The 13,241-nt window shown below is 40.2% G+C and overlaps 1 protein-coding gene across 1 annotated transcript in view; it reads right to left on the bottom strand.

The window, feature by feature from the left end:
- Positions 1-257: 257 nt before the first annotated feature.
- The window catches only part of IRF8 (interferon regulatory factor 8), a 30,805-nt gene continuing 17,821 nt past the window's right edge, over positions 258-13,241 (bottom strand). The window contains exons 6-9 of the mRNA XM_069217124.1: positions 12,157-12,204; positions 8,736-9,122; positions 6,619-6,734; positions 258-3,576 (exon numbers count right to left, since the gene is read on the bottom strand). Coding sequence (XP_069073225.1) covers positions 3,403-3,576; positions 6,619-6,734; positions 8,736-9,122; positions 12,157-12,204 — 725 coding nt within the window. The 3' untranslated portion in view covers positions 258-3,402. The remainder of the gene's footprint in view (positions 3,577-6,618; positions 6,735-8,735; positions 9,123-12,156; positions 12,205-13,241) is intronic.

The following is a 13,241-nucleotide window of genomic DNA, read 5'->3' as shown; positions in this document are numbered from 1 at the left end:
CCGATTTTAAGGATATCCAAATGCGATATGTTTACACTTAATGAATAATACTGTATCTCAGTTACATAGTGGTAGCTCTGAAAATTTAGAATGGATCAAGCCCTCTGGCAATGCGCTGTAAACACCCCTGACTTATGCCTTGTTGGAGTCGTGCTGTATGGTCCAACGAGTAAGCAGGACTCCACTTTATTGGGGAGAGCATGCATTTCAGTAACAAACAACAACAAATAAAAAAGGTACACAGTATACAAAAAAGGTACAAAATATAAGTTCAATTTTATTTGCACAAAAATATTGCAAAAGATATCAAATAAATATTATTTTAAATGCAGAAGATGACAATATGTCTTTCCAGCAAAAGGGTACACTCAAATTGCCATTTTTTCAGAGTGTGTGCTGGAATAAGCACTAATGTGCCGTGTGGCATTATTGGTAAAACATACACATTACATAATATTAAAAAGCATTATTTATGCACTGAGTTGTGTAGGCACCGATAACGGCTTGATCTCATCTGCCTCTAGGCTTTTGTTACACATGTATTCATGGCAAAAACTGCACAAGAAAAGAATTGAAGGTCATTCATCTACAGCACTAATATGATGCAAATTACGCCAGCATTACCCTCAGGAGTAGGAGTGCCCAGCGTTCATCTAGGACACTGGTCTGTTGCAGATTTTCACCTAAAATAGGCTTACAAAGATTCTGAATAGATCTCAGCCTCATACTCAGTGGCAATTGTGAAAACCCGCACGGATCCCACCTGCTTAGATTTATGTTGGACCTCCTTTCACTAGAGAATACTTCATGTAACTCTACTGCCCTCATTACAAGTTGGGCAGAATATAGGGCCATATGTACGAACACATTTTCCCATTGACACAGAATGGGAAAAACCCTTTGCTACATCTGGCCCATAGTGTGGTATTTGTCATACGTGGTAAATACCTCTTATTCCAAGTTTTCAACTTCAAAACGAGAGATAACATGAAGAATTGGTATTTAACACACCATATTCTGTATATTATGCTTTTTTGAGACTTTTTCCCTGATAAATTTTGGCAGGATAGACCTCCTGAAACCTATCTGGGAAAACCCACAAGGGTGTGATATTTACCACATAATTAAGTAATTCTAATCTACAGGGATCATATGAAGCCCTTAACTTGTAATGAGGCCCTTGGGCTTTATTTAGGTGTTTTGTAAAGCGCTGGCTGTCATCTTACATACCGTAAATCTCTTAAGCGCATCAGTTACAAGTATCTCCCTTGTCATTACCAAACTCCACTACAATTATCTTAATTGATCCTTAACTCACATATAATATTGATTGATGGTCACTTTGATCGACAACTGAGTAGACTAAATATTGAAGTGTTGTCTTCAGTGGAAATTGGTACTGTGTTTTTAACACCCAATTCTCATCTTGCCCTGTCATCTGGAATAACAAGCTACTTGTAAAATTGTGCACAACTGCTGCAAAAGCTTTTTACTTCTACTCTTGCCTTTTCTGTTTTTTCTTTGCTATGCATATTTTGGGCTTTTAAAGGCAAAGAGCGCTTTAGGTGTATATTTAACAGACCCACTCACACGAGCTAACTTGATGCCCATCTACTGCGGAGACACCCACCAGATAATGCTAAAAGCTTTTAAATGCCCCATGTGAATTACTGACACCCACATTTTCAAGGAATGGTGATACTATAGTATTTTTACCGTCCTAGAAAAATATGGGAAAAGTACCGGTAAGCAGAAATCGCATAGTTTTGGACTGCTACATCCAATTATCACCTGTTGGGTGTGATGATCCGAGACAAAAAACAATGAAATCAAACAACAGATCACAGATTTGTGGATTTGGTAGACCCGGTTGTCCAGGCATATAGGCCATAATATAAGTATTGGTAAGGTGACTCTCAGAGGACCAACCAAGTTAAAGCATGATGTGGGTTGGCCAGTGCAATAGAGGTTCAGATTTGTGGATAGCGAGTACGTTTTTTTGTGCCCCAACTAGGAAAAAAGTAAGCCCCACTGTCACCCGCTAACAAAGTGCATATTCCAGAACAACATGAGCATGAATCACAAGCTTAGATCAAAGGTTGCGCTAGAATCGATTAGCTTGTATCACAGTAAAGAAGCTTCCAGCACAAATGTACACTCAAAAAAAACATTTTATAGCAATGCTCCTAAAAAAATATGTATAAAATCTGATTTCTCTTTCCATAACGCTTGTTGAAAACATGCATGCTGCAATTCAGCTTCTGCCAAGCTTATTAAATGCAACGATAAGGAAGGCACTGTTTTTAGGATAAAAAACCGTTCTGCAGTTCAAGTTGAACTGAGAAACTATGGCAATTAGAAAAAATGATCCATTTCCACAGGAAATATAGAAGTTGCAAAAAGCACCCTACGTAATGTTAGAAAATGGTACTTTTTAACAAACACACCACATCTTTGGGCATGGCTAAGATGCTAACACCTGATGTCCAAATGTTTGCCTACAAGAGCTTTTCAGGTTACCGACATGTAATAAATTCTACGCAACAGGCCTGATTCTGAGTGAGTAGAAATTCATCACAAAATATATATAAATGTTTACAACCAACTCAAAGTTTTCGACAGTACAATGCAGTATAACTTATGTAAATTGTCTTTGCAACTGTGATTTTTTCAGCACATTCTTCTTTATACTGCACAGTCCTGCTCGCCTAATTTTTTATAAGTATTGCCTGGAGACAAATGCAAAAACCCTGGGACTTAGAGCAATTTGTGTGACACCCACCAGAGAAAAAACAGGTACAAATTTAATTACGGATGATTTTATAAAAACCATAGCACTCTGAAGATTCTTTTTGGTTTAACTTCAGCTTGTGGGTGCAAAGTAATAATTCCTATAAAGATGTCAATTAAAGATTTAGTCACATTAGAGTGAGATGTCTGCTAATGTCCAATCAGTAGTTCTATTCAAGATCCCAGGGCCCAAATTCATAAGAAACACAGCTATTTAAAAAAAAGGGTCCACTACTATCCTTCTGGATTCTAGGGACATGTTTTCTCTAAAGCGGTCTCATACACAAAATAAGGACCTTAATCGTCGCTAAATTAGATAACAAATTCGAAATCTGCCTTTGGTGATGCAGGTTTGATAGAGAGAGGTCGGGCAAGCCTTCCAAACAAGGCATGCAGTGGCTGAAAAAAAAGCTGAAAAAAGAGCAAACTAGCCTCTTTCCGGTCTTTCCTCTCCTCCGAACTCGGAAGTATTTCCTATGTCAATTAAAGGTGTTTCCTGTCAACTAAGTTTTCATTCATACTTGATATCTTTGTCTTAAACGTTTTGACTAACTGTGCACCAAGATCCCCCATTAGCTACTGTACTAAAAGACTGAATATTAACAGTGAAGTTTAGACAGTTATTTGTTGGTTTTCCCTGAAGAAAGGCCGCTGGTGTGTCCCACAGATGTCTTGCACAATGTGAGACATTTGCTCGTGCTGGGCTTCCTGAGGGACGTGTAAGCTGGCGCTGCCGTAGCTCTTTTCTGCTTCCTGTACCAGCTGCCTCAATGCCATCTGTTCAATCTGAAACAAAAAAAGAGCACGGTTAGTTTTGTAAGGTAGTAGGGCTGTTAACAAAACTAAAAGTGCATGTGCCAACGGTGTCACTCCCTCCAAGAGGTTTGGCATGGGCTAACAGTTTGTTCACCGGTTGTCGGGCATGCTTTGAAACTCTTCAGCAGCATTGAACTGGGACAGAAATTAGACCCAGCAACCAAATTAAAAGTGTCTCCCCCTATTAGCGAATCAAATCGCAAAAAATGTGGCTCAGATTTGCAAAACAGGGCAGATTTAAACGTGTAAGGACAACTATAGAAGTGTTTTTAAGGCCTGAGAGGCTGCGTGCATTTGTGCTTGCTTTCTGCATGCGGTGTCTGTGGTAATGTTAGAGAAATCAGCAGTAAAAACGGCCCAGCAGAGTCTCAAATAGCCCAAAAACGGTCCACTCTCACCTCTCAGACCAACCCTTCAGGCACTGCCAGGTTGACCATGGGTTTCAGGGAGATTCGGAGATACATGTTTAGGCAAGTGAAAATATGGTCCTATCCAGGATTGCAATCATTTAGGCGCCTTGCCCAGACAGGATCTTATCCCAAGCTAGTATTGTGGAGATTTGAACTAGAGATGACCTCGTTGGACCCACCCAGTGTAACTTCGTTTCACTCAAACGACAGTCACCAAAATAGAGAACACACATTTGGAGAAGGATTAATGCATTTGAAGAAGGGCCAACAGTTTGTCCTTTAAAAATAACATCACCAATAAGGTATTAAGGTATCACAACTGTTTCAACATGTTTTCTTGCAATTGCTTGTGTTGTCAGAAATCCATATATATCAAGACAATACCCATTCAGTCTTAGAGTGTTGCATAAACCATATACATTACTCAAAAAAAGGAAGCAGAGAACTCTAGGTGGTTCCCAAGTTTAGGTAGACAGCAGCGTCTTTAAACGGAGCACCCTGCAGCACATCAGACACTGTCAATCTGCTCACCTCAAATGTCTGTTTTTCTAGATGACTTTTTAATCACAGCATTAGCACAGTGCCATCTATGCTGGGCTACAAAGTGACAAAGACTTTTGCCATTTTTACAGCAAACTCTTTAAGCACAGGATTACCTAATGCCATCCACGGCGAGCTGACAAATGAAGAAATCCTTTTCCCGCTACCCAGAGTTACCTGTTTCTATTTTTGTATATATATATATATATATATATATATATATTTATATCCACTGTGTAGTTATAGCTAGGAACTAGCTATCATAGGAAGAGCGTGTTTTAGTTTGCTACTAACTCCGGTGCCGTTTGACGAATTGTCACAAAGCTTTCCGAAAAATAAGTTCACCACCCTCAACTCCTTACTGAAATCTTTTGGACATTTATCTGTGAAGCAGGGCTGAGAAAAACGGGAGGTCCCAAAATACAACATCCCCATGCAATGTTCTATAGGAAAACAGAACATCTATACTGTGAAAATGACTGAACATAATTACTTTAAATTTGGCAGAAAGCTAGATCTTGGTCCAAAAAGTATGCTTTCTGTGAATTGGTATAAATCCGTTCAGTAGTTTTTTAAAAATGAAGGTTCAAAATAGGTGAAAATCTGGATGGTTAGTTTCACTGGATGCTCCTCGCAAGAGTCCTGCGATCATGAAACTTCAAATAATAGTGTGATGTGATTGGCCGAGAGTGGTTTTTTTTCCCATCAGCTATCTCACCCCCGGTAAACTAACTCTAACTTGTGCCCTCTTCATGCACTACTTATGACTCACATATTACAACACTTATGACATGTTCTATAACATCAGTGATAATAACATCACTGATGACAACTGAAATGACATCATGGATGACAAACTTATGCATAGTGGAGGTGTGAGTTATAGTTTTTAAAATAACTATTACTGGTGAATTTCAGTGTTTAGTATAAAGTGTTATGTTTAAACTAACATTTTTATCTAACTATAATGTCACTTTAACCTTTGTTTTTTTAGTGAAAATATATCACTTTATTGGGATGCTTTCTTTTACATTTAGCAATAGTGTTAATATCAGTAATCTGCATTGTTCTTTTCGTCCCTGCAAATTATGCATTTTGACCATTTAAAGATATGCAAAATAAAAAATTTAAAAAATCATATACTCTAAGATAAAAAAGATATACACTGAACGAAGTGTGGAGTGTCAGTGTAGGAAAATGCAAATAATTAAAAGTAAGTGTAATACTAGATAATAAAAAGTGGAGGACGGTACAGAATTACTGACTACACTTTCAAGTGTATCCAGAAGATCACATCCATAGCACTGTGTTCACTTAAATATGGACGTTCATGAGTAAATACAGAGATGGGCAACAAGAAGTATTAGTGAAGAGTGCTGATGTCTAGACAGGCCCAACCCTGATGGGGCGCCCAGGACAGGTAGGGAGTAGGCAGTAGTGCCTAACAGCCCCTAACGCTGGCTTCAGGGACCTCTGCTAGAGGAGGAGAGCTTCAAATAGCTTTCTTTGACAGTTTGAGAGTAGACTGACGTTAGCAACTTTTTTCCTGAAAAAAACGTACAAACTGCACGAAATTCCCCATTTTTATGTGGAAATGCACATGCATATATCTTTGTCCTCCGCTCTCAGTAACTGTAGTAATCACAAATGTTACGTGAGGATCGAGAGAGAACATCTTTGCAACTTCACCCACCCCCAAAAAAGAAGGGCTGAGTTCAGTGGCCACTAGTGAACTGCTACTTTTATAGTTGTGAATGCAAAGTGAAGCTGCTTGATAATGACTTCTTCGTGCATGATGGACGTATAATGTATTCTGTATAATGTATTCTGGACGTATGCTTGTGTGTTGTGGCTTTTTGACAGGTTTCAATTTTTCCAAATCAGTTTCTTGCGTCTAGTTTTGTGCCCTAGCGCCTGTTGGAACCTTCACGCTCTGTAAATGTTTTTTTTTTATTATTATTATTTTTGCTCTGCGTGTGTATGTGCACGTATGTGTGCGTTTTGTGCATGGGTGTGTTCTTGTGTGTGCACACACGCGTGTGCGCTTGTGTGTCTCACTTACCTGCACAATGATTAGTTTATACCGCAAGGGGGTTGCATCTGGGAACTCTTCACCAAAGCACAGGGTGACTCTGCTGTCTGGAAATCGGCCCTCGTTGCGGTAGTAGGCCTGGAGCTCTGCAGAGACAACGAGGGGAGAGAAATGAAACTGCGCCCGCAGCTGTATCATGCTATATAAGAATATGACAGAACAATCCACCCAGTTGCAGTGTTGAGTGCACAAAAAATCATCATCATGTGACAGATGAATATTCCTAAAACTGCATCCTAAATGCTGGTTCTCAAGGCGCTTGTATACGATTCATAGTCATGTATTGATGTCTCAGTTTAAATATTTGGACTACATACACAAAGTTTGTGATTTTGGACAAATTAATATCTTCCTCTGCAACGTTTTTACAAGTGTAAAAGGTAAGCACTTAGAAGTTGCACTATGGTGGCATTAGACACTAACCCAACACTTCCCAAAACGTACAAGGACCCAAGCATCCTCCATCAGGCACTAAGAGTTTGTGTGCGTCTGGTTTGCTATATTCAGGGCCATTATGTGATTGTGCGGCCAGTGCGATTTTCGCATAATTATAGATTTTCCGCATATGCCACATAATCCATCATCTACTGCATAATCTGCAGATTCTAACAAAGAAAATGTGGTTTCTAGCTCAAACGGTTCAAAGGTTACTAAAAATGCAGCGACACCTGTTGCCTGTGCGGTAGAAAGCCCTTGGCAAATTTGAAATGGTCACCTTTTTATTGCGCATTGCTATATTTGGGTGTTATACTAGTATTAATTATGAAATAATTAAATAATACTCTTACAAAATGAGCCGCATTATGCAGCATTATTTCCTCAACCCTGCCGCATAATTTGGCCCTCTCTTGCTGCATAACTCCACTGCCCCGGCTATGTTTATCTATGGCACTAGAGCCATGGCTCTTTCCCAGGCCTTTCCGCAACAGCATCAGCAGTGAGCAGAACCACGTCCATGGGTCCCTGGAGGATGGTTATGGAAAGGCCACCTCTACACATACATCACAGCCTTGGTCTTACAGTCAAAGGTGGCCTTAGACAAAGAAAACAAAGAATCGAAGCAAAGAAATGGGAAATAAGTCAAAAAATTAATGACATGCCACACAGGAAGGGGACTGCAACCACAGAGGATGAATTTTATGGGCAGTGGTCTGACAGATTGGGTTTGGAGAATTTTTCAGGAGAAGGTCGTGGCATGGAATACAGAGCAGTGTGTAATTCATTAAATATTTTTGTAGGCACATAAGCAAGTGTTTCTACCAAATAATTATGGAAATATTGTGTTTATTTAATGAGGAAATTGTCATACGATAGCCTTTTTAATATAACCCATATCACAAACTAAATTGTCTGTCCCAGCAGGGCCAATTAAGACTGTCACTATCTGATGTCAATAAAACAACTGCCAGTGAGTTGGGTAAGTGTTAAACCTACCACTCCTGCTGCTATGACCCAGCTGTGATAACAATGGAATATAATAACAAAAAGTATTACTACTACTACTGTTAGTACGTGTTCCTAAAGTAACCTTAGAGCACATCTCTCTAGCACCCCAAGCATTGCTTCGGAGGTGACTCAACCAATATAGTGAGAGTTTTCAGACCAGATGTAAAATGCCCTCTGCTGATTCCACAGATAGGTTGGTCACCTCAGTGGCACCATAATTGTCATCTTCAAACTATTCTGGGTTCGTTCTGGGGAGAGGAGATGCACCCTAGCGTATGGCCAGAGAGAGGTCAAACTTTCCGCTGGCTTCAGAGCTGAGTAAGTTCTCTCCAGGCCTTATTTGTTATTTTTATCAGTAATAATTCCTGGTCAGTCACTTGAGGTGAGGTAAGGCTGTAAATATTTACTATAGCTGACATATTAATCGCCCAGCAGTTCCTATTTAATAATAAATAGTCTTACATCTGCATACAAAGGGAACCAATTGTGGGCACCAGTTGTGGTTTTAGGATGCAGTGTAACAAAGACATTCCTCAATCACAATTACACAAGGTCTGCATGGCTTCTTTACACACTTCCAAACTGTATGTTCTTAATAATGTTCAAGAAAGTTATTTGATGTTCCTCCGCAGTGCACATACCTCTGAAGAATTGATTGGTGTCGAATATTTTTACAACCTCGTCCCTGTCCAGCTTGGAGGGCCTGTCCTTATTGAGCGTGCAGTTCCCACTCCAGAACACCCGTCCCTGGCACAGCCTCTTGATGAAGATGCCCTGCCGGTTGCAGTGCAGCAGGACGCCCCGCTCCAGGTGCCCGAAGAGCTTCCGGGTGACCTGCTTCTGGCGCTCGCTCTGGATGGTGTCCTCTGGCGGGAACCGGATGTTCTCCATGCTATCAGGCATGTAGGGCTTTTCCATGGCCAACGGTGAGTGGTTGAGGGAGATACGGCAGCCATTGGGGTGAGATGTCGTGGTGTAGCCTACCAACTTCCCCACATAATAAAAACTGATGCCCATCTGCGAAAAGCCTATAGGACGAAATAGCACAACATTTATAGCAGGTGTGCTTGCATAATGTGAGATACATTTAGGCATGGATAGCTATACTGCTGTAACAGGGCTTCTATGGCATACTTCACACACATTTATGCTGCAAGCAAACACAAAATGCCTTTCTTATGGGTGGGATCTCAATTATGTCACTAATTGACTATAGAACCAGTTTTGTGTTGTTGGTATCGTAATCGTGAAATCATATCAGAGAGAATGACTTCTAGGTAATCGGCTGGGGGGAGGGATGAGGCGGAGATCCAGCAGACCAGCGCCTCTCTAGCACAACTTGTGACGTCACTGCTGGTTCTAATCAAATCACGGTGGACTGTTGGGGATCTTGTAAAATCATTGGACACCCGTAAAATAATTATGAAATGACGGTAGGCTTTTGTCATATAGGTGTGGCTTACTGTGACATGAGTGGAGTTTATTGCAGCCTCAATGTGTCTTAGTGTGACATCCCTCCAGGCGATAGAAGAATCACTTTAAGCTACAGTGGCATCAATTTGGACTAAACCTCCATCATTTTTAATATCAGCTTCTGCTACCACTGTGGGTTATTCTGAAATGACTGTGGACTGCTGGGGCTTGTGCAATCACTATGTGCAATTATGACATCACTGTGGGGGTGGGGTGGGGTTGAAAAATCACTGCAGTACATTGAAACATCAGTTTGATTTATTGTGATATCACCACACTCTATTGTGACATCACTGAGGCTTGCGATATCAAGACAGGCTATTGTAAAATCACTGCAGGCTTTCATGTTATCAACGTTGGTTACCTTTACATTTTATGCAATCTAATTTTGTGACTTTACTGTGCCCTATTCTGAAATCACTGTAGACTGTTTGGGCTCTTGAAAAATCACGGTAAACAACAGTGATGTAACTGTGGAAAACGTTGAGATCACTGCAGTCTAATGTGACAGAAATGCAGTTTTTGTGCCATTAGCTCAGGCTATTGTGACATCAGTCGGCCTTCATGAGACATCATAGCAGGCTACTGTGAAAACAATATAGCTTTCTGTGACACGGCCGTCAGCTGGTGTAAGATCACTTGGAGTTACCAAGACATCACTGCAGGTCATTCTGAAATCACTTCAGAATGTTATGGAATAAAGTGGGCTATTGTGATATCTTACTATTTATTTCATGCAGCACCATAAACGTAAGTGTCTCTTGGCACATGAAGGCCAGCTACCCAAAACTGAAAAAAGAATTCTGGGAAATGTGGCACTGCTGAAGGATATTGTAACATCTCTTTGGGCAACTCTGACATCACTGCGGAAAATGGTGACATCACTGCAGTTAATTGTGACACTACTGCAAGTTCCAGCAATTGTACAATTATCCCCCTTGTCTGTTGTGCTACAACTATGGGCTGTTGTGACATCTCTGCAGGTTTTGTGCAGACATTGAAACATTACTGCATGCACATTGTGGGTCACTGAAACATAGCTGTGAACCTAAACCTTCACTGCAGTCTTGCGAGACATCACTGCAAGCTACTGAGACATCTCTGCGGAAAGCTGTGGCAGTACTGTGGCCCACTAGAGCTAATTTACAAATAAACCCCCAAGCTCTCTCGAGATAAGGGTAGGGGGATTAAACAGTATTTTAAAACTGAAAACAAAGCTCACTGTTTTACAAACACGTTAAAAAACGAAGTAAAACACACCTTTGAGGAAAAAAAAGAAGGGATGTCAAAGGGTTTGGCATTGTCCATACTACGTATCAAAGCAGAACACAAATAAACATTGTTTTTAAAAAGGCAATGAAACAAAAATACTTAGTTGTGCATTCCATAAATATATTATGCACGTATGATAAGAAAAGCATATTTGTAACAGAGGGAGCAGATGAAAGTTAACAGAGGTCGTTTTTTTCACCAAGAGCAGCCACATTGCCAACCGAGCCGGTTGGCATTATTAATACATAAAACGTGTTGAGGTTTTCAATGAGCAATGAGTATTTCACAGGCCCTTCTACTTCCCTGAAGTTGAAAGAGGCCTCGCAGGATACAGAAATGATAGAGCCCAGAGACTGGTCCTAAAACAGCTATCACTGCTGGTGCCCAAGTGTAAATTCAGTTTTCATTTAAAATATTTGTCTCCCCATTTTGAAAAACAAAACAGGAAAAACGCCCAGGATGTTCTTCCTCTCTGTACTTTCATGATTCTTCTTTTATTTGTATTTAGGCCTCGATTTTTTGGGTGTGCTGAGATGACAGCCACCGAATTAGTAGGTCTGGCCTCAGGGTCAGATTTAGCTGTATTGTGACCACATGTAATAACACAAATACACATTTCCTACACATATGCATGTGTAAATGGTCTGTGGGTCAGCATTCTTCATCCATTGGTCTTTTCAGCTTTCATCCAGGTTTGTTTCTGCCCACTAGAGCATACAGCATAGGGCGGCGGTGTCCGCCCACTTCAGGCACTGACAGTTACACTGCGAGAGACTGGATTTTATCTTGATCATTCATGTAAAGCCATTCAAAAAATTAGCACTTCAGTGCCAGGACCGTTTGGCTAAAACTTTACTTTGATCATTTTTTTTTTTCTTTCCTTTTTTTAAATTTTTGTCATCCTTGTGTGCTCTAATTACATCTTTAGATTACAGTAATCCAAAACCTTTACCTTTTCCTTACACCAGCAAATATCACATTTTCCTGTAATGTCCATTTGCATTCCAGTTTTAAGTATAGTTGCCCGCTGGGAATTATCTCTACTGTCCTATTAAAATTAAGTGTGATGGTTAATTTTTTATGAAATTCAATTTTTTTATTGCAAGCACGTGGCTCCGAAGTATAAAAAGGAGTATGTTTTCATTTTTTGCGGCATATGCTTGCAAGAAATATATTTTAAAAATTGTAACCATCACACAAGCTTGAAAAGGCCTGGCCTCCTGTTTATACCAATGCTTACTTCGTTAGTGAATCGGAAATGACATCATTCTGGGCACTACCAAGAATCAAATTACTCAATGTTGATACTGTACTGACCTTGATGAGCGGGATCGTACATGGAGTATGTGTCCAAAGATGGCAGTGCTGTTTAAAAAAAGACACTCACATTAGTCTACACTTTACAGCCTGGAAAATATTCATTCAGCTACTTATCAACAGCAACACAAACACATGGTAATGTATGAACTGAATTCACTTTTTTTTCAGATTTCGATTTAGAGGAGTGCAAAGTTGTTTTTCTTTGTTCGTTTTTTTAGATGAGTGAAGCGTCAAGTGTTTCTCGGTTAGTGGCTTTCACGTAGCTTTGGATTTTCACCCTTTTTTGCCTTTTTCTTGCATGAGTGTTATTTGTCACTTAAACTGGATGTATTTTTCTCAGGAGTACCGTGTTGCGGCTGTAACTCGTGGGTGTTTTGCACACAAATGCATAGTTTGCGTGGGTATTCCTCGCAAGGAATTCAGCAGGAGCGAGGGGAAAGTTGCGCCAAATTACACGTGTGTGGAAAAAAATCATGAAAGCCCCACTTTTCACACAAAAGCCCCGTTTTAGTAGAACTCAAAGCCTATCATGTGTGTCCTATTGTTTCATGAGAAATACCCAAAGGCTCTTAGAAATAAAAACTTCGCACACCCTAATTTCTATATGGTCTGTTCTTGCAATGGAATTTATCAACCATCAATCCGAAGGCACTATGGTGGTTTATAAATTAAGTATCTCGGAATGTGAACATTTCACAGCTGCTGCCCACATTCCTGCATCTCCCTTCGATAAATCTTTGTATTGGAAGTTGAACTGATTCGAAGTGACGGATTGAGCACAGAGCATTTGTCCATAATTTTGAATCATAATAAAACAGCTTGTATTACAATTTCCTAGAAAGCCGCATATTCCGACAACTTCAGTTGCTAGTTAAAGGCTGTTAATCTGTGCTGGGTGTGTATTTACTTGGGTGCGCCACCTGTCACCCGACAGCATTTCTCAAGGTTCAACGAACCTTGCACTACGAGAGAACATCATAAATCAAACGCAGGCCAATAACTCTGCATACTTTGCCCAGAGAACCACTGGGCGACTTCCTATTTTGAAGCACCTGTGTACTATTAGCGCGTAAAGTAGCGAG

This window comes from Pleurodeles waltl, chromosome 12 (assembly GCF_031143425.1).
Source record: "Pleurodeles waltl isolate 20211129_DDA chromosome 12, aPleWal1.hap1.20221129, whole genome shotgun sequence".
NCBI lineage: Eukaryota > Metazoa > Chordata > Amphibia > Caudata > Salamandridae > Pleurodeles > Pleurodeles waltl.
The sequence above is the reverse complement of the archived record's forward strand: the minus strand, read 5'-3'. Positions and strand labels throughout refer to the sequence as shown.